The sequence below is a fragment of the Lissotriton helveticus genome, chromosome 3_1 (genome assembly GCF_964261635.1).
Source record: "Lissotriton helveticus chromosome 3_1, aLisHel1.1, whole genome shotgun sequence".
Lineage (NCBI taxonomy): Eukaryota > Metazoa > Chordata > Amphibia > Caudata > Salamandridae > Lissotriton > Lissotriton helveticus.
Window position 1 is genome coordinate 807,884,098 of NC_136061.1, and position 22,082 is coordinate 807,906,179.

A 22,082-nucleotide genomic window follows, 5' to 3' on the forward strand; every position below is an offset into this window, starting at 1 on the left:
TGCGGAATGGTAAAGGCTCGACCTAAAAAGCCCTTTCACGGTCTCAACCCCTGCAACATTGGTAGATTTTGCGACCGCATAACAGGCTTTGTATATCCGGCCTTATGTTCTGGACAGTAGGACTGGTCCACCATTTCGGAATTTGAAAATATCACTCTTATTTTGCTATTAAAAAATTGACAATTATGCGAAACCCCGCACGAAAAGTTACTGAAAGTCAATTTTACTAACCTGCACTTAGCCCGTATAGGGCGTCATGAAACTGCGGCTTTATTTTTCAAGTAATCATAATAACAAAAGCCAGAGTGAGTTCATCTTAGACACACGAATACAAACATAAAATTCTAAACAACACAACTTCGTCACGACTGTCGATACGCGGAATGTTGCTAGAAAGAACCGATCACAACTGCTAACGTCATACCGCGCAGCTTTAGCTGTGGCAGACCGGGAATCGGGATGCAGTGTGATAAAGCATTTACGTCATTTCCGAGCGACTGCTTCCTAGTCGCTAGGCAGAGCTTTTGAAGGTTCGTCAGAGGCTTTTGCGCATGCGCGAAGAGTCCGGTTGTCGTCAACGTTTGACGTGTCCGCCAGACTGTACCTTCCTATTATCGGAAGTAGTTGCTACAGGTGTAAGGGGCTTCACTGTGTCTTGAAACCATGGCCGTTTCGGATAGTCAGCTTAAGAAGATGCTTGCTAAGGTAAGCTGGAGCGATCGGAGAATGGGTTCTTAGAGAAACCCTGCTTGTCACTTCTAGAATTTTCCAAATTAATAGGACCGGGGCTTCTGGCACCTGTTTACTGTTTTGCCAAAGAGCAGCTGGGAGTTATCGTTAATAAGTGGGCTGGAGAAAAAGGGGAGGGGCTTTGACACCTGTCTGTTGACAACATTGTACTTTCTCTTTGGGCGACACTTATCCAGTGGTAGGCATATGGGTTGTAAAGACATGGCATGGTCCTTAGTTTTAAATGCGAGCTAACATCTAAAGACATTGATTTGTGAAAAGGAAAGTCCCAGCACGAAAACATGTTCCTGCTGACACCTGCTTCGTGATGGGCACTAGTCACCCCAGCAAGTATATACCTACCCTGTGGTTGGCCACTTGGCCATCTGATGGAGTGCGCCTGACCAGTGGGACTCGCCTAATACCAGCTCAGGATGTCTTGGGATCGCTTGATTACCGTTTTAAAAGTAGTGGGCACTTCTCTAATAGATATATGCCTTTGAGTACGTTGCCACATGCCTCCTTAGAGAGCCCTTTAATCTCCATAAGGGACCACGGGCCCCTGCCTAGGGAACACTTGCATAGACCAAAGTGCAGCATGACTTTCACAGGGGACATTACTGCACAATACCTATGTCACCTACTTAAAAGTATCCTGTTTGAGGAGCTTTTACATTTGGATGTTAACACCACCTTTTAGCGGACAATGATAAATGTAAACTACGCAGAAATAGATTTTTCACGCGTTATTACCTTAGCTACAGATTTTAACCAGTGGCTGTATTACACTAGGACTTCCCAGTATTTTTGTCACTGGTTTTACCAGGTAGAAAAAAAAAAACTAGGAAGATGTGTAACAGCGTCTCTATGTTATGTACACCTATTTCGCCTCTTTTCAGCATGATAATGTAAATGTCCACTTCTGTGCGTAACAAAAGGATAAAGCATCTAATAATAAATGAATGAAAAGCGAAGCCAAGGCATCATAACATATTCCTGGAGAGAGATGGCCACTAGTGCATGACCTGAGTAGCCCCGACACCTGTTCAAGTAGAGGCTGATCCAGAAGCATAGCATGAGGAGCTTCACGCCGAACCGACAGGAAAACACTTAATTCTAGAATTTGCAACTTTAAAATGCCATCTCCTTGAGCAATAGTCTTCAAACGTTTTAATGCCATGTTCCCTCTGGTAAAATAATTTAATCTGGCCCACCCCACAAAATGGCATAATTTGATTTACACATATAGTCTATAAAATGTTAAAAACTGCAAGTAAATTCAAGCATTTTATGGGGCTTGTGGTCACACACTAAAAAAATCTAGACATAGCTGTGTTGCAATATTCCTTTTCGGTTTCTCACACTAGATCTTGCATGGGTAAAATGTAGCAAGCAAGAGCAATGTTTCAAGGGCGATTGCACAGCGCAGGACTATATTTTAAAAGGAATGCTTGGAAGCAATGTTCTATTTTTTTTTTTTTTTACAATACTTCACACAGGTGAAGTAAAAAAAATATATTGCACATCAAGGAGCCAAAACATATAAGGGACATAAGACGTAGTTAAAGATATGTTGACGTAAAATTATAGGCGTTCTTACCTTTTATTATGTCACATTGTAATACCGATCTCACAATTAGCCTCAAGTCATGTTGGACACTTTCTGTTCATCTTGCTTTTTTTAGTCTATTATTACAATGTTAAATGCAAAACCACAAGTTACAAAATACAATGTTGGCTAACACATCAATGTAGGTTACTCGACCTAACTGTAATGTACATGACCGGTGAACTAGTTTCAAATTGTGTGATCCTAGGCAAATATTTTGTCTTATGGAGCCTTTTTTTTCTTTATTATCACATAAGAGAGCACCTACAAATCAGCATGTTAACTATTTCTGCTGTACAAAAAAACCTTTTATTTACTATACTAAATGTTTGCTCCATGTTTAACAAGAATCGAACCCATATACGGTACACATGATCCCTGGCTTGCCTCTTAGTTCACTAATAGTATTGTCACCTGGGCAGGAGCAGTAATAATTACCAGGTCATGTTTAAACTCACTTTTCTTAAATATATTACTAAAGTATGATGTGTTAGTGCACTGTCATTTACAGATAGCATATTTTCCATTGAAATGGCCACAAAACTTTCCCACTAACATCTAGCTTTACTGATAATAGCGCACAAACAATGTTTGAGAATTGGTTTTCAGCAAAAATATTTAACATTTGCACATCACCAAGTAAAGTGTTCTAATTTGTTTTGATCCTATAAAAATATTTTTTATAACAACACAATTTCAACAAATTTGTCTTCATAACTAGTGAAATATATTTGAAATGTTTGAACAGTTCACTTTTTAGCTGTTTTAGTGTTGTATTAGAAAAAAGACTGACCTCTTACAGCCTTTCATTTGACATGTTTTGCACAGTTCAATAATCACGCAGTTCACTTTACAAAATCCTCTAACTTCAGTCACAGAAAGAGAAATAAATGTATAAAGACAAAGTGACTTTTGACCTCTTTCTCTTAAAGCCAGCAAATGTGAAAGATAACAAGATATAAAGGCCTCTTTATTGCTCTTTCACTTTGTGAGTAAGAAGAATACCTGTTGTCAGCTCACCAGAACGGGTGAGTATCCCTAAAAATAGCCTGTCCTGATTAAATCTTGCTCGATTTTCCAAGCCCTGAAGGTGAAGATGCTTCACAAGCAATTTGTCTGCTTGGTAGCTTTGAATATATTTAACAGTTCCAATGTTGCTGTTCTGTTCAGTCACCTCTTTTAAAAGTGCAATCAAATACATGCTTGCAACATGCTTTTGGCCGACCTGTTACTCAAAGAGCCCATGGTGTAATTCTTTACCAGAAATGAGTTCTACAGTGGCTCACCTCTTATCTTTTCTTTTTCTAAAATCATACTGCTGCTTTTCAGTTAGGTTTTTGTCTGTGCTTCACCAAGGGTATACTAAAGCTGCTCTTGGTCAGGACCCGGTGCCCCTACTCTGACCTCATCAATCCACACCCCTCTCTCTTAAACCCAGGAGGCCCACCACAAGTGTTAAGACATCTAACCTGGAATTAATTTGTAAATTTCTTTACCTTCTCCCCTGACTCTGCGATGACATTAAGTATGGACCCTCATGATCTCAACTACTGACAATATAACGTGACAATTTTGACTATCCTGCATCTGTTGATGCTGAAACAGTTATGTACTGGGCCAGGCATGCATTTAGTAAGCAAAGTATGTACAGCATACTACATTAATTTCCTAAATTATTGCGTTACAGGGCTTGGGAATGGTTATGTTGATTGAATATTTTGAGCATTTCATTGCATAGGTAAATATTTTAGGGCCGCTCTATATAATGTGTTTTTAATAATGTTCCTCTAAATTTAGATACTATCTAGGAATGATTTTTGAAAGTTGGGGTTGTATGGAAAGGATGACATAAAGTTGATGAACAGCCAATAATGCGTAACATTATCAATGTGTACCTATGTTTTTTTTAAACTTGTGTTTATTGGCATTTTACAATTACAGTGACATATTGTAACAAAGATCATTCTCATCAAGTACATTTTACTGTCATTGATATTGGAACGCATGAATATTCATACAAGTACTAGTCCAATATCCTGTCACTACGAGGGACGTTCTAGAAAGTAAAGCTGAGCAGAACTTGGGGAATGAACTAGGGGGGTACTCATGGAATATCGGGGACGAATAGTGGATGGGATCTGGAGTGGGTAGGTTCTTCTGGGTTGGCACAGGGCAGGGAATCACCCAGGGTATTGGGGGGAACCCGTGGTAGGCCTAAGTAAATAGAAGCGGCGTTTATGTGCGGCACCGTACCTGACGCCGCTGCAAGTGGGCTCAGAAGGTCTCTGACGGAAGGGAGCGTGCTATTGTGGAGTTGGCTCGATCAGGTGACTGGGTGGTGCGTGATGTGCGAGGGGCTTCGTCCGGGTTGTTTTGTGTCAATGATTGATTAAACTGATGTAGCAGGAGGGCCCAGTCCATTGATATGGGGTGTTTACGCATTCCCTTCGCCTCTTCCTCTCTCAGCGTTTCTTCCTCCGCTGTTGCCCATTTCTTCACTCCGCCCACCCATGCGTCGATTGGGGGGCCTGTAGGGGACCGCCAGTGCATGGCTATGTTTCGTTTCGCTAACAGGAGGGCTAGAGAGGCAAATCTAAGGGGGACTTTGTGGTGTTTCTGTCTCTGGAAAATGCCTAGAGCACATGCGTCCCACATGTTTAAAAAGGAGAGCCCTGTAAGGTCTCTGAGTGACTCGTGTATGTGTTGCCAGTATGAATGTAATGCTGGGCAAGTCCAAAACATGTGTTGAAAATCCGCCGCATGCGTTTGGCACCTGGGACATCAATGTGTACCTATATATGCAGTTTTTTGCGTGTTCACCTTAATGCCAGTCACCCATCAAAAGCCTTCATTCCCTAATGAGCATGGTCGAGTTGGATTCAACAGTCACAGTGTACTGTTGGAGATATACTTGCACCTCTTTTACATTTGAGCAGAAGACAAAAGTTAAGTGGTGCATGACCACCTCTGCTGATTTCTCGGGGATAATACAAAACAAGCCTTGGTTTTAAAGGGCACATTGTGAAGCAAAATTGGAAGCCTAAACAAAGCCTGTAAAGATTCCGTGTACTAACATGTCCATGATGATGGGGCACATAAGGATTTCCTGTGGGGCTGGGGTTTATGAAGTTTGCAGTTAACCTTCCAGTGTTGTGTATGTGAGGGACATTTGCACACATACTGCATACGATTTACCTACTCTTGTTAGAGGAATGTGCACTCTTGCAACCTTTGTTGTGTTGTTCTGCGCACAGGAGAAATTTAGTGATGATGCCCACATGGGTTAGTGGTATCATTAAACATGATAGATCCTCTTTTCTTAAAAAAAAACAAATGATTGACATTGCTGAATGCTAGGCACCTGGAGGAGTCTTGGGTTGTCTGACTTGGAATGCCATGCAAGTCAAACATGTTTTTTAAACTACCACCACCAATGGTTCCCACATGTCTACTAATAAAAACTGTACCTAACTAGTGTGGTTGGGCGTATCATAACCGACAGGAACAGGCCTAATATGTGACTTTGTTTAGTCCACATTGTGGACTTCAGTATTTTGGCCTATTCCTCTCCTGAGCAATATGTCGAACCACACATTTCCAGTACTGATATTATGAAAAGTAGTGTGGAAGCATTGGATGGGTGGAATATTGTGACTTGCCTTAACCTCTGGGGCTTCCTGTCAAAGGAAATTATGGGCAATAAAATGTGTTGGATTCATGCAGGTCACATTATATTGGATTCCCCTGTATCTCTAGTTTTCAGAAATGTATTGGGTTAGTAGGGTCCCCCTGGCTGCTGCTTTATCTGTGACCAGATATTAAAGACATCTCCAACAAAAACTTTTCCTAGTGCTAGAGTGTTGATCGTAGCTTCGACCTATGGAAATTGACCTATACTTTATAATGCCTCACTCGGCAGACTTATGAGGACAAAGATTTGGGACAAGTCCTGGCAGACACATGATCCTGTGACAGAAGACTGAAGGAAACGGCCATGTTTGAAGAAAAAATTTAAAACATCTGACATATGTCTTGTTCAAAACATTTAACAGTATCCAATTAGTCTGTGAGTGCTCTGGCTCCAGCAGTAGAAACCTTAGGATGTGTAGATATTAAAACTATATGGTTGTAGTATGTTTCCATGCTGTTAGAGGTTATACCTGTCCCCAAAAGACAGGGACCCTAAATTGGTGCTTCGCTTGAAGCTGCTTTCCAAATTTCTTAAATGCACTGCCCTGTGTTTATCTGCTGTAGTCACTATGAGCTAATAGAAAACCCATACATTTCTGGTACCCCACGCTCAAGAGATCCAGAGGAACAACATTTGGGTTCAAACCTTGGCCGGGATATATTTCCATGCAAGAGACTGGAGTGTCTTGACATTTAAAAAAATACACATTGCAAATTAATCTGACACACGTTTCAGACTCTAACTGGCCAACATTTCAGTGGAAGGGCCAGCGGTACTTGCACCAATAGATTCCTTAGGTCATACAGCATTTGAAAATATATACATTTTTATATTTTCCGTATAGTTCCCAGTTTCTGTCATCACCGAACATTGTATCATAAACAGTGATTATGCCTCAATTTTGTAATTGTGCAAACTTACATTCCCTTGGAAAACCGAAACTTTTGGTATTTTCGGACTTCAGTCCTTCATGGCAATATTTCCTTGTTTTGTGTCCTTGGATTTATAGTTGTCCATTTGAGAAATATAGCAAAATATTGAGCACATTTATGAAAATATCGCCACATTTTGATGCTTTTTAGACTGTAATGAGAGATTGATATAGAGTTTGCACCAATACATAGCCTGAATGCACTGGACAAATCCCATAGCTTGAATGGATGCAAAGAGACCAAAGAAATACATGTACTTAAACAACTTCTTATATGTTAGTGTACTAATCGTGCATCTGGCCCGAGAGGGTATCCTGGTGCTGAAGAGGGGTTTTGCTGCCCTCTTTGGGTCCTAAGTAGAGAGTTTTGTTTTAAGTTTCTTCCTGAACTCTAGGACTTAACTCGTGGCCCTAATATGAAGGAGGAGTACGGTCCAGGCTTTAGATGCCAGTTATGAGAAGGCACTGATGCTAGCACTGGCTCTTTGGATGCAGGAGAAAGTGGCAACCAGGAGGTTAGCAGAGGGGAGGTATCTAGTGGGGTTGTGGACGCAGATGCTTTTTTTCAGGCAGGTGGGGCTTAAAATTGTGTAGTTATTTGAAGAGTGCATTTTTGTGTGTGAGGGGGCCAGTGGAAAACTCTGATGTGGGAAGAGATGTAGATGCCTGGAGTGAAGTTGAGGTCCCTGGCTTGGCAGGTAGGGGTGAAAGTGGAACCAAGTTCAGATGGCTACCAGACAGAGGACCATAGAGTAGACTCTTTACCTAACAAGCCTACCTCCGTCTTGTCTGTGTTAATTTTAGGACAGGGGGATTTCATCCAGAGGGCGAATTCTGTCATACACTCTCTGTACTCTGCTTGGGTGTTGGTGCTGTCCTTGAAGAGGATTAGTTGTGTGTTTTGACATATAAGATGATGATTCCCAAAGTTCGTCTGATGTTTGTGAGTGGGACCATGTAAATATTGAAGAGCGTGGGGCTCACTGATGATCCCTGAGGGACTCCTCAGATCAGCTGGATGGGCTTGGGGGGTATAAGGGGGTAGGCTGACTTTCTGCATGTGTCCTGTGACCAAGATTTCTCTACCATCTTTCTCATAGCCTCCGTCAGGGTAGCAGAGGACTCAGTAAACCTTAGTTAGGCCTTTATTTTATTTTCCCATATTTATCTGTTGACAGTGGGGGTTGATTGTGTGGGGCAGGGGTGTGAGCAAAGGTAAAGGGTGGATTGGTTCAGATAGTCCAGCACATGAGTAGAGATGGGCACATCTTTACCCATGAACCTTTGAACACAGGAAGTTGTGTTTTTTGATGAAAGGAGTAGAGGTCTCTGGTAGCAGCTGCATTTGTCTGCTGCTCCTCAGCCTTTCAAAACGGCTGCCATTAAACACAGTATTCTTAATATAACTTGCCAGGCTGCTATGTAACATGCTAGTGATAAAGCAACATTTATGGGGCATTAGTTATTCAATCAAACCTTAATGACTTAAGATAAATCTATTAGCTTTCAGTTAGCAGAAGGCTATGAGAATTAACACTGGAAAAAAAAGGTTGTTGCCAGCAATTTTCAAAGACGCTGGTGTTTCTAAATGTAGGCCCCAAAGTTAAAGCAGAAGAGGAATTCCCATCAATCGTCTAAAAACTATTAATTTCTCGGTCACAAAATAAAATATCAGCGGTATCTCCAGGAAACATGGCGGCAGCGTGTTGAGCTGCTGCAGTGCTCCGTACCTGAGGTCCTCGTAATGCTTTTTCGCTAAGGCACGCCAAAGGTTCTGTGCATGTCTTCGGTGGAGGTTTGTTGTTGTATATGCGGCCCGATGTTTAAAATGTAATACTACCCCCTTGGATAAAGCGTATCGCATTTACTTACCGTTTAGCGTCTCTAGCCGTCCGCCACACCGAGTCTGCATTCTCTATCCCGGCGTCTCCGTGGGTTACACGGCGGAGATCCTCCAGCGCGCATGTGCCTGGCCGGCACCGGTTCGCGATAATCCCCAGGGTTACTGCACTGGGGGCCAGCCGCCCTGGAGCTCCGTAGAGGAAGGAAGCTCCGGAGCCTTCTCCCCACTACACGGGGCGGCGGCAGCAGCAGCAGGATCAGTGGGGTCTGTACATCTGTGCAGGCGGATGGCTCGGACGGCTCGCTAATTAATGGGAGCACGGTTGCAGAGGACACACGATCGTTGAGGAAGCAAAATGGAGATTCTGGTGAGGCTGTGAGGGGGAACACAGTGGATACAGCAGTCTGTGCATTGGGGGAAGAGAAAGGGGTCTCACAACCAAGCAATGGGCGGAAAAGGGGAAGGCGAGTTGTAAAGGCGCAGGCCAAACAGGGATGTTTGCGTAAAGAAAAGGACCCCCTATCAGAGTCGCCAAAAAGCACCAACACTCAGAATCAAGGGCTGAGCCACAGTATCCCCAAACAGAAATTTAAGGCCTCTACCTTTTTGTATGGCGAGGTAAAAGCCAAGCGCACAAAAGAACCTAAGATAGTTAAAGTAGGCAAATCAACCTCCACTCTTGCTTCAAAACTGACTCCTTTGCTAAGATCCTATTTCAAGGTAATTCCACAAGTTTTGGAGTTACAAAATACTATCCCTCCTCCTGGGCAAATTACTATTCCATCTCCTGGGCATATTTCTTATCTCTCTCCTCCTCCTCCTTCTCCTCGTTTGGGTGGCACTGTAGGTATGGAGGATGCCCCATTGGACAACGATTCCTTTGGTGGGGGTCAGAGTTGTGAGGGGGTGAAAGGGTTAGAGTCCGCAGTTATCGATATGGCGGACAGAGTGTCTTGTGGGGACAGAGTGTCATGTGAGGAGTTCTCTTCAGTTGCACATCAGTCTACGGAGATATTAGACCTGGGGGCGACAAAACAGGAAAACCTGGCTGATAGTTGTAGTATGCCCCAGGAGACTCAGATTGGGGGGGGATAAGGCAGTCTCCTTGGAAGCTATGTTTGCTTCTCTCGTAATGGATATTAAAAAGGGGTTCAAAACGTCCACTGCCAACCAGTCAGAAATTAGAACATTTTCTGAATCTTTGGATCGCAAACTTGATGGCCTTTCTTCAAGGACGGCGGCGCTTGACGAGACCGTGGCTGGACTCCCTCTCCATCTGGACAAGGCCTAGGCAGACGTTGTCAATTTAAGAAGAGAAGATCAGGTTTTATCCGAGCGAAGTTTTGGAAAACAATGCACGTCGCAACAATCTTCGAATTTTGAACATTCCTGAAGGGAGTGAAGGCTCTAATATTAAGTAGTTTGTAGTTATGCTCTTAAAGGATTCCTTGGGGCTTGAGCAGTCAGCAGAGGATTTAGCTATCGACATCCAAAGAGTCCATAGGGACCCCTTTAGGAAGAATCCTCAGAGAACAAAACCCAGGAATGCTATCTCTGGACTCAGTCCGGATAGATAGGGCAAGGGTTTCCTATGGGGGGTGTTGGGTTAGAGTAGGGCACGGGGTAGATGGGTGGGCACTGCTTGGTAGAAAATTTTAACATTTCCTCATTTTCTACCCTGAAATATTAGGTTTTTTTTGATGGGGCGGCTTTTGTGAAGGTGGCATCTGAATGTGAGGATAAGAGTTTCTATATGTTCTACAGAAAGGTCTACGTGTCTACGCTAAGTATTGCAAATAGGACAGGATGGGGGAGCTCCTGCTATGAATAGCTTTGAGGTTCTCTCCTGGAATATCAATGGCCTTCGCACCAGACTCAGGAGGGACAAGATCTTGCCGTATCTTCGTGACGCAGGTGCGCAGGTCATTGTTCTCCAGGAGACACATATGACAGAACTAGAGATGCTTTCCCTGGCAAAAAGCAACAGATAGATAGACCTTTGTGTTGCTACAACTCAGAACATGAATATTAGAGGAGTAACGGTTCTCTTTAAAAAATCGATAAAAGGCCGGTTGGTCTCTAAGCTGGTAGACCCTGCAGGTAGATGGGTGATTGTTACTGCGATCATTGCAGGTACATCTGTAACAATAATGGGATACTATGGCCCAAACCATGACGATCCCTCGGCCCTTAAATCCAACTTCTCACATTTATTGCTTTACTCAGGTCCGATTATTCTGGCAGGTGATTTTAATATTGTTTTAGATCCTCTCTTAGATAAATCACCGAATAGTCTGGCGCAAATTGCTTCTAAAACTAGGTCCATCCTATTGGAGAGCATGAGACAGTATGGTTTTTTGGATATATGGAGAGTTAGGTCTGGTCGGCAACTAGGTGTCTCTTTTCACAATCATAAACATCATCACAAATCAAGGATTGATTTCATTTTGATCAGTCAGTCCTTGAAGAGTGTAGTAAAATCAATTAATTATCTCCCTATACATTTATCAGATCATTCTGCAGTGTCTTTAAGAATGGACGGTCTGTCTAAGGATTCTCCTAGGACATGGCCCATTCGACCGTTCCCTTCTCCTGGAACCCGAAAAGATTGCATTTTTAGTAAATTAATCTGATTGCTTCATGAAGGTGAACCTTGGCTCAGCCTCACTAAGCTGCGTCTGGGATGCCTATAAAGCTTTCCTAAGGGGATAATTAACTAACAGGGGCACGTATAAGAAGAAACTGTATAGAGAAGAGCTAGCCGCTAAAGAGGCGGAAATTGTAAGAATGCTCCAGTTAACATCCGACAGGACCTACAACATGAGCTTTTGAGAGCAAAGGGGCAATTAGACTCAGTACTGAATACTCGTATTATGCTTAGGTGGGAAGCCAGCAAAATTGCCCATTTTGAGTATGGCGAAGGTGCAGGCAAACTCTTATCCTGGAAATCGAAGACTGACCAAGTTCTTAGCAACATCAGTTTGATTATCCAGGATAATGTGGAATATATATCTGATGAGGATATCCGGAGGCTTTTTAGAATGTTCTTCCAAGAAATTTATAGGGAGAGCAAAGTCATTGAGCCGTATCTTATTGATTCCCTCACTGACCTTGGATCAGCGTGACTCTATAGATCAAGCTATTACACAGGAAGAAGTAAAAATGGCTATTAAGAGAATTAAGAAAGGAAAAGCCGCTGGCCCCGATGGCCTGCCCGCCGAGATTTATAAGTGTTTAGAATTGGTTCTTGTTCCTTGTTTAACCTCATTATTTAACCAGATTCTTCAAGATGGGATGTCACCTCCAGCTTCATGGGATAATGCCTCTATAACTCTGATAATAAAGCCGGGTAAATCAGCATCAAATTGTGGGTCATATAGACCAATTTCGATATTAAACGTTGATTATAAAATCTTTGCCTCCGTTATGGCCAATAGATTGGGGTCAGTTGCGGGAGACGTCTTACACCAGGACCAGAGGGCGTTTGTTAAGGTTAGACTATTGTTTAAATTAACATATGACCTGATGGGGGCTATTGATGTAGCATCCACCTTCTCCATTCCTTTGGCTGTTCTCACACTCGACGCTACTAAGGCCTTGGACAGGGTGAATTGGTCATACCTGTCGGGGGTCTTAGGTAAATTTAACATCGGAAACAAGTTTCGGCGTACTGTGAGACTGCTGTATCAAAACCCTTCGGCGAGCGTTTTGGTGAATGGAGCAGTGACTGACCCGTTTAATATCACAAGGGGAACGCGTCAGGTATGTCCACTCTCCTCTCTCCTTTTTGAGTTATATATTGAACCCTTTGCCCAAAAATTGAGGGATGACATTAACATCAAGTCGTTCAAATATGGAGAGTGGGGAAAAAAAGTAGCCCTGTACGCCGATGATATCCTGATCTTCTCGTCGGAGCTGGCTTCGGCCCTTCCCTCGGTGATTAAACTCGCTCACGATTTTGGAGAAATCTCGGGGTACGAGATTAATGCTTCGAAAACGGAGATTATGGCCTGGAATTGTGAGGACGGGGGTGTGCAGACCAGCTCCAAATTGCGATATCTGGGTATCACCATTGTACAGGATATCAATAAAATCGTGGAATCAAACTTCTTGACAGTAGTAAAGGACTGTAGGAAACTCATGAGAACATGGTCCACATTACCTTCGTCCATTCTGGGGAAAGTTAACCTCATTAAGATGTCCATCTTGCCAAAGGTTACCTTTTTGTTTAACACTAATCCTTTATATTTTGAACCCTCACTTTTATCAAAGCTGCAGAGCGACATTAATTCATTTATTTGGGCCCAACACGCTCCCAGGATTGCCTGGAAAAAACTGAGGCGTCGTATGGAAAAGGGAGGCTTAGCAGCCCCTGATCTTCAATTGTATGCATGGGCATTTCAACTTACCCACTCCGCATGCTATTGAAGATGCCTACTAACAGTGGGATAGGCTGCATGTTTAGAGCCATGCTTAGTGGAGCGAGCCTCTCTTTGGAGGGTTTTTTGTTTAAATTCGGGGACCCCAAATTCTTTAAGAATATAAAACTAAAAGTCCTACAAGGAATGACTAAAACATGGTTTAAACTTCGTAGTTCGGCTTCATTGGGCTATTTTTCTAGTAAAGCACCTCTTTGGGATTCACCGGGGACCCCGGGATGGCTTAAGGATAGCCTTGCTCTACCCTTGAGGGAGGCAGGGGTTAAAGAATGGGGCGATCTGTTTTTAGAAGGGGATCTCTTACCATGGAATTCTCTTAGGGATAGGACTGAATTAGATCTTTCAAGGTTTAAATATCTGCAAATGACTAGCTGGGGTCAGGCACAGTCCGTATCTAAGAGTAGATTCCCAGTGGGTGGAGGTAACCAGCTTGAGCTCCAGCTACTAGATAAAAGCTCCTTTAAAAAGGAGGTCTCCTTCTGGTACCATACAATGTTAGAGGAGGTGGACGGCAAATTTTAACTAGCCGATAAACTCCGGGGAAGCTCCTTTTTAGCCCACGATGTTACTAATCTTTGCTTGGACTCTTTCAAAACACTGTGGAATATTGTAAAACCAGCTTGGCTACTTCGTAACCATCTCTTTACATTGCACAGGGCATACTATTCACCACAGAGGCTCTCTAAATTTTCACAAGGTTCACCGGTATCCTGTTTGAGATGCGCAGAAAGCGTGGCCTCGGATCTGCATGTGTTCTTTGATTGTCCGATTTTGTCTTCTTTTTGGGGTTCTGTAAGCAGCTTTTTGTCAACTTCTCTTGATCGGCAAATTATTTTAAATTCAACACATATAATTTTTTGATTAGTAAATGGAGTCTCAGGCCCAGCCAAGAACCTTTTGTTTTACTCCATTTTGCTGGCTAGAAGAGAAATTTGCAGAAAGTGGAAAGACTCTTCACCACCTACCTGAATACCGAGAGTCTCTCGCAGGTTTTTTTGTTTTTTTTTCCCGGTCCGATGATTACGCTGCCCTTGCTCTGCAGCTTACCCGTCTTGGTCTCTACACGTACGTTTGCTGGGGTTCCGTGACCCAACTATTGGCACTGCCTAGCTTGATCTAAGGCCTTGTCACCCAGTTGTCTGAGATGGTGTGTCGCTCCCTGGTAGACTTTAACGGCTTGACCTGGGTAGTAAATGAGGACGAAAAAAAACAAAACTATTAATTTCTCAATTTGTCTGCTTGAGTAACTTCCTGACAAGATTGCACTGACTTAGCTGTGTCTCAAATATCTGTGCAATGATGATGTTCATTGATATGTATTTACAATTCCATCAGTCATTGCTAGTTCTAAAAGCCAATATATCTGCCAGTTGGTACAATGGCATGACGCCTTAACTAATCCCACCTGTAACTAATAGCACTTAACATTATGGGATTTGTAGTTATGATTTTAGAATTATATCTACAAGATTGAAAATTACAGCATGCAAAAAACTGCTAACTAAATAAAACATTTATTTTTCTTATTGCATTGTAAATAAAATACACAGATATATAAAGTATTTTCCCTTTGAAAGATTCTTGTGTGTTTACATACCATAAATGTATCACAACTTATAATTTTTGTGATTTACACAATATTATGTTTCAGCAATCACATGACTATTTTGATCGCTCTGCTCTGTGTTTTGCTCCTTATACCAACACAGACACTTGACTAGGCTCACTGTGAGTATGCTTCATTACATGTCTTTGTTGATGCACCACATATGGCTCCCACACACCTATGCTCACTATTAAAGTATTTATACGGTTTATCAAGGGTGACGCCATACTTTTAGAGAAGCTGGGATAGTATGCTATTAGAGAAAACAATGGTTCACTAGGATATGAATCTCTGTAAAAAAAAAAAAGAGGAACTTGCTTCTTGTAGTAGTAGACTGTGAATATGTCTACTTATACAATACCAAGGCATGCAATGCAGGCAGGTTTTTGCAGTTAATTTACTCACTGCATATTGTAGTAGCAATTTACGTTTATTCTTGTAAAAAAAGATCCAGTGCTCATGCTTGTGGCGGAGAAAGGTGCAGTGAGGAGTGAAGATCTAAAACCAAAGTGCTTCACAATGAAAAAGACATATGACTCCTTTTTGGTTATTTTAATAATATGTTAGGAGTCTATATAGGTCTGTTGTCTATGGCGTTTCAACCTTATTTTATGTACGGTCATCATAAGGCCGAGAGCAAGAGTACCCGCTACATGAAGATTAAAGAGAAGCAAGAGTAAGAATTTATAAAACAGCCTGCCTATAGGTTATGATTTGGTATGATTGCATCACTTACCTGGTATCGGGGTAGGCGATCCTATAGGGATAAGCAGGAACGTGCAGTTGGGCTGCACGAAAGGTAACTACAGGCAAAAGAATAGCTGCTTATTTTATTTTATTTATTTTTAATTAATTTAATCTATAATGTGCGCAGCTACCCAAACAGGGTTTCCCGGCGCCAAGGGACAGCCTAAAAAAGGGAGCAGAGAGACAAACTTAGTTTACTGCGTGGAAAGCCATGTCTTAAGGTTCTTCCGGAAGCTGGTGTATGTCGAAGCGTTTTTCAAGGAAATAGGTAGCGAATTCCACAGCTTAGGACCTAGATGGGAAAAGGAACGACCACCCATTTTAACTAGTTTGAAACGTGGGATCAGAAAGTCACAATGAGTGGAAGAACGAAGAGTACGAACTGGGGCGTAAGGATGAACAAGTTCTTGGAGATATAATGGCGCAGTACCTTGTTTTATTTTGAAAATATAGCAAAGAGCTTTGAACTTAATTCTGCTGGTGATCCTGAGCCAGTGAAGGTCGAGGAGAGATTGAGAGATGGAAACACTTCTCGATACATGGCAAAGGATGCGGGCTGCCGAATTTTGTACAACCTGAAGCTTTCTTAAAACCTCCTGGCATGCACCCAGATAAAGAACATTGCCATAGTCTAGGCGAGAGGTGATCAAAGCTTGGACCACAGTTCTTTGGGAGGTGATAGGGAGCATCCACATGATCTTACGAAGCCATTTCAAGATGGCAAAGCATGTCACGGCCACTCTCACCACCTGCGTCCGCATAGAGATTTTTTCATCAATTATAAAGCCCAGGTTGCGAACCTGCGTGACAGGCAAAGGAAAATGGCCCATTTCCTAAGGCCAGTGTTTGGGGCCCCATAGGTCCTATGTTTTTCTAATATTAAAATCTCTGTCTTGTCCCCGTTTAACTTCAGTAAGTTAGCCTGCATCTATTGTGAGACCTTACTAAGTCTATGCTGGAGAGCTGACATTTTTCCATCTTTGACGGAAGAAAGAGAAAAGATGATTTGAGTGTCATCTGCATATGACAACAGTGAAAGACCAGCGTCTTCCACGATGGTAGCTAAGGGTCTAACGTAGATGTTAAAGAGTAGAGGACTCAATATAGACCCTTGAGGAACTCCATATGCAGATGAACAGATTTTAGAAACAGCCTTGATGGAAAAAACCTTGAATGTGCGATCACTAAGGAAGGATGTCAGCCAAGATAGAGCAAGGCCTTCAATACCTAGGGACCGGATGGAGGCAAGCAAGATGGAATGAGAGACAGTGTCAAAAGCGGCACTCAGATCAAGCAAAATGAGTGCAGTTGTCTCCCCCCGGTCCAGAACGTGACGCAGCCGTTCCGTAACTCTAAGAAGAGTGGTCTCAGTGGAGAAGTTGGCCCTGAACCCTGACTGAGAGGGGTGCAAGATACCAGAACTCTCCACAAAGTGTGTCAGTTGGTTGTTTACATGTTTCTCCAGGATCTTTGAAAAGACTGGGAGCAGAGAAATAGGCCTGAAATTTGACAAATTAGAAGGATGAGCTCCGGCCTTCTTCAATAGGGGAATAATCATGGCACGTTTCCACTCTGGAGGGACCCAAGCCCCTCTTAATGATAAATTAAGAAGTTCCCTTATGATTTCTAATGATTTAGGGAGAAGTTGGTGTAAAATATTTGTGGGTAGCGGATCACGCGGAGAGCCGGATTTGATACTGGCTAAACATTCCAAAAAGGAGTCCGCGTCAAAAGGAAGCCAGAGACAAAGCTTTGCTGAAGAATTGGGCTCTCCTCTACAAGTGGAGTCAGAACTTTGATTGAGTCGACCAGCGAAGGGAGTAGTTCCTAATGCACTGTAGCTAAGTTCAACTTTCTCAATAAAAAAGGCAGCAATGCTGTTACATTGAGTCACATCAAGTATAGGAGGGACGGGAACAGTGTCAGAGCCTGCCAATTTCTTAACTACAGAAAATAAAGTGTGAGGACAGTTTTGGACATGTGCAATAGTATTTGTAACATAGATGGCTCTTGCAGTCTTGCATAGAGCATGATAGTTATTGAGGGCTTTCTTGTAGGCAGATTTACAGGTTGACAAATAAGATTTTCGCCATCTCCTCTCAAGGGCTTTGCATTTGGACCACTGTGAGTGTGAGTAATCGCCTTATGGGCAAGAAGAAAAAATGACTACTGCTCCATGAGGGAAGAGCAGGAATTGAGATGGGTTATTGATCCTCAGTGCCCAATGGTCTGATAGTGAGCACCAGCTATCCTAAAGAGCCTGGTTCCAGAATCTGAATCCTAGGAGGCAAGTTAATTTGTTTTAAAAAACATTGTGTAAGGAGTGTAGCTGTGTGAGTGGTCTACACGGCTTAGGGAAGCTGTAATTTGTTTTATATTTAAGACCCAAAAAGTGGGACAGTTACTGTGCATTAGGAAAGTGAGAAATTTCAGGTAGCCATGCCAAAGTAAGAAACATTGCCGTCTGCAGAATAAATTGAAAGGCATACAACCATCCTACTATTGTAATTCACATAGAACTGGTGCTCCAGTATTTACGGGAACTCAGTGTCTGAGGGACGAAAACAATGTGAATATAATGAAAAGCCGTAGTTAGTGGCTAAATAGAGAGAACATTTCACGCTTACCAGAAACCATGTAGGAGCTTGGTTTACAGAATAATCAGTGGTTTTATTACGCGCAGTGCCACTGGAAGTCAGAGTCTACCTTCTCTGGGGCGTGTGCTCTAAATACAAATCAAGGAAGCACTGGTTTACTGGTGGTAGTGCTGAATAGTCTAAAAAGGAGTTGTTATCCGACGGCGGTTACTGGTATCAGTCAGAGCATTGGCAGGCATGAGAGCTGTCCTGTTCATGCGCTGACGAAGGTCTGGCGTTTTAGAATGCGCCGGCTTTCTAGCTAAGTAATTGTATGCGAAAGAACGTGCTGCTGAGACTACATGCTGAAGGGAAGCTTGGCCGCTGGCCACGGTAAGTTGGAGGTTTACGCAAGCATGTGGTTCTGCATACAACAAGGAAATAGAAAGCAGGCCCCGTCAGAAGTGGGGCCTGCATGAGGTATGCCTCAAGCAGTAAAAAAAAAGAATAAGTAAAGAGCACTAGCTAACAATAAAAAACATAGTCAGTAGCTCTACAATATTAATGGTGATTCCACAATACTATATAAATCCATCAAACAAAAAATGATCATAAATAATTAGTGAGGGGGGAGACAAGCGGTAAAAGGCTTTACATACCATTCACCATTGCTAACAAAGCTCAATCATTCAAATGAAAGTTTCATAATTAGATGGCATAATGCAAAAATGACGGGACATTGTGACCCTATCGGATTAGTAAGATCTCTGAAATTCATGATGGAAATTGAATTTACGTGATACTGTTCAATGAAATGTTCCACTCATGAGTGTTGTTGTTATTTTACAGCGGATCCTGCTCTACTGCCGGGAAATCCTGTTTTTTACCTTTCTATGTGGTTTGCCCAGTGTAGCTCAAGTTAGTTGCAGGGGCTGTTAAAATAATCAAAAAGGAGTCATATGTTTTTTTTAATTGTGATGAACTTTGCTTTTACATCTGCACTCCTCATTGCTTATTTCTTCACCACAAGCATGAACACTAGATATTTTTACAAGAATAAAAGTATATTGATACTAAAATATTCAATGAATAAATTAATGACAAAAAACCTGCCTCCATTGTATGCCTTGGTACCGTGTAAGTACATATATTCTCAGGGCCAGATGTAGGTCGCCAATTACCGGTCGGTAATGGCCGATTTCGGCCGTTACTGACCGGTAATTGGTTTTCGAGATGTAGGGCATGCATTTACAGAATCGGTATTTTACCGATTCTGTATTTACCGATTCGGTAATATTACCGAATCGGTAAATACAGACTCGGTAAAATACCGATTCTGTAAATGCAGATGTAGCTGGCACATGTCAGAGTGCCACAGGGCTTTAAGAATCGGTATTTTACCACCCAATCCAATTGGGTGGTAAAATACCGAATCCAGGTGTGCATGCACATCTGTCCATGCACACCTGTGCCATGTGACGCACAGACATGCCCTTAGGGCATGTCTGTGTGCCACATGGCACACAAGCCTGTAATTGGGGTGCTAGAGGGTGTCAAAGTGACACCCCCTGCACCCTTGCAAGAATAGGTAATTACCGAATCGGTAAATACCAATTCGGTATTCCACATTGATTCCTATGGGCTTCAAGGCCCAGAGGAATCAATGGGGGATACCGATTCGGTATTTACAGAATCGGTAAATACCGAATCAGAATTACCTACATTTCCCCCCCTCTAATTTACCACTTCTTAAATACCGATTCGGTATGAATCGGTATTTAGGAGGTGGTAAATTAAAATTTCCTACATCTGGCCCTTTGTCTTTTACTACGAGAAGTGAGCACTTCTTTTTTTATTTTTTGTTACAGAGATTAATATCCTAGCGAACCATTGTTTTCTAATATAGTACTATTAAAGTATTGGCACCTAGCAGGCAAGGTCACAGTGGTACCTCTTTTTACTCTCTATTGTACTGGGTGGATACTTCTGTCTACAGTATTGCGCTTACTCCTTTTTATCTGAATGCTTGAACGTACTTGTATTGAGGACATTTCTGCCCTCTACCTTGGGCGGTGTTTGGATTTGGATGTTGGTACTAGCCTTTTGCAGCTTAATCTGCTGTTCCCTCATTCACAAAATGCCTACTTCTCCATCGGTGAAACTTTGAAGATGCAGATGCTGACGCAGTTTCACGGCAATCTTATTTTGCCAGCTCGATTTATTTACCATGCAGAAGCAATACCATTTTGCAATGTCATGCTTCATATATATATATATAAACACTGCTGTCTTTCCGATTTTGCAAGTTAATGCACTCTGCACCTACTTGAAGAGACCTCTAATCATTATTATCGTTGGGTTTCTTTTCCAGTACAAGTACAGGGACCTAACTGTACGTGAAATCACAAGTGTTACTGCTTTATACAAGGACCTCAAACCTGTCATGGACGGATATGGTGAGTGCATCATTGTAGTGTGCTTACATGGCTAAGCTGTTTTACTGGTCCTGTGTGTAAAAGCATCTTTGTGCTCTAATAATGGGAACACATATGTTACTGGTTATGTTTTTGGAAAGTAATCAGAACAATGTTTGTATTTTGATCATGAACTCAGATCCTTTCTGCTTTTCAGCACCCCTTCCCTTGTACTTCCAATGTCCTAGTGGAAGTGAATTCAAGGTATTCTGCAAAATATAGCAGTACTGTAGTTCTGCCTTGTTAAGCCCACCATGCTCTTAGTTCCAGTGCAAGTGTCATTTTGACACCCTCCTTAAACATGACTTGAAATCTAAAGGAAAATCGAGTCTTTTTTTCTTTCATTGAAGTAACTTTCCCTTTATAGAGGCAACGAGTGGAAGTTCCTCCCTTTTATCTCTCTCCACAAGGACTTTAAACTGCACTGCCAACTTCCAAGCACTCGGGTTGAGTTTCATGTTTCTTCCTCTTATGTAAAGTAACTGGCCTGCTTTGTCTTCAAGCCCGTAAACTCCTTATAGCCCTCATTGTAGGTGTTCAGAGGTCAGATACATTCTTCTGACCTAACACAGGCACTTGTAATGAACTGGTGGGGGTGTTGGCTTCGAGTGGTGTATTTATTTAGTCAGGGAAGAGAAGAAACCATACTACATTACCTCACCAGTCCCTATGGAATGAGAATAATATTGTGGTTTTAGATTTAGAAAGCAGAAGAAAAGTTAACCGAATCAGCTCTCAGGCAAAACATTGGTTTTGTAAGGGTATCAGCACCTCTTATTGTAACGCTTAAAGCATGTCAGTGGATTGGCTATGGATGGGCGTGGATTGGCGCTCAGACGGGGATTGGGAGGCTTTGCATTTTCCTTACCAGGCTGTGTAATGCAGGCTGGCGGGGAATCTGCAAAGTGCGCAGGGCTGTTTGGCTGGCCCAAGAGGGCCGGCAAAGCAGTAATACGCACTTCAGGAGTGCAAACCACTCTTCTCCCTGCTCTGGCCAGCCCTACCCGAGTGCTACTGACTTCAACAGGAAAAATAAAATGATAATAACTGTTATTATCATTTTATTTTTCCTTTAATAATTTTTTCCTTTTGAGCACTGGGGCGACGCTCCTCCGCCTTAGCGGAGGAGCTGCCGCTGCCTGTGTTCTGCCTTATTGTGAACGGTATCACAACCACCAAACAAGTAGTGTTTTTACAATTGTATACCAAAAATTTATGTATACACAAACCTCTTACACAACAGGTACAGTCCTGCTCAATGAAATCTGTCTCTCTCTCACACCCTGACCTTCAACCTCCTCTTTTGGGCCACATGCTAGCTACAGCAACAACATCACTGATTATATTTATGTCTTTATTTATATACTTGGTCTTACCTGCCCATAACTTCCTTGGTGGAAACTTTATTTTCCATTTGGAACCTTCTATATATGGATG

The 22,082-nt window shown here is 42.4% G+C and overlaps 1 protein-coding gene across 2 annotated transcripts in view; it reads left to right on the top strand.

Moving 5' to 3' along the window:
- Positions 1-550: 550 nt before the first annotated feature.
- TSG101 (tumor susceptibility 101) overlaps positions 551-22,082 on the top strand; it is a 268,789-nt gene continuing 247,257 nt past the window's right edge. The window contains exons 1-2 of one of the 2 annotated variants that reach the window (XM_078681066.1): positions 551-705; positions 20,543-20,627. In XM_078681066.1, the coding sequence (XP_078537192.1) occupies positions 664-705; positions 20,543-20,627 (127 nt within the window). In that variant the 5' untranslated portion in view covers positions 551-663. Of the gene's footprint in view, positions 706-3,275; positions 3,367-20,542; positions 20,628-22,082 lie in introns of those variants that run through there. The other variant, XM_078681067.1, reaches the window with a different exon arrangement.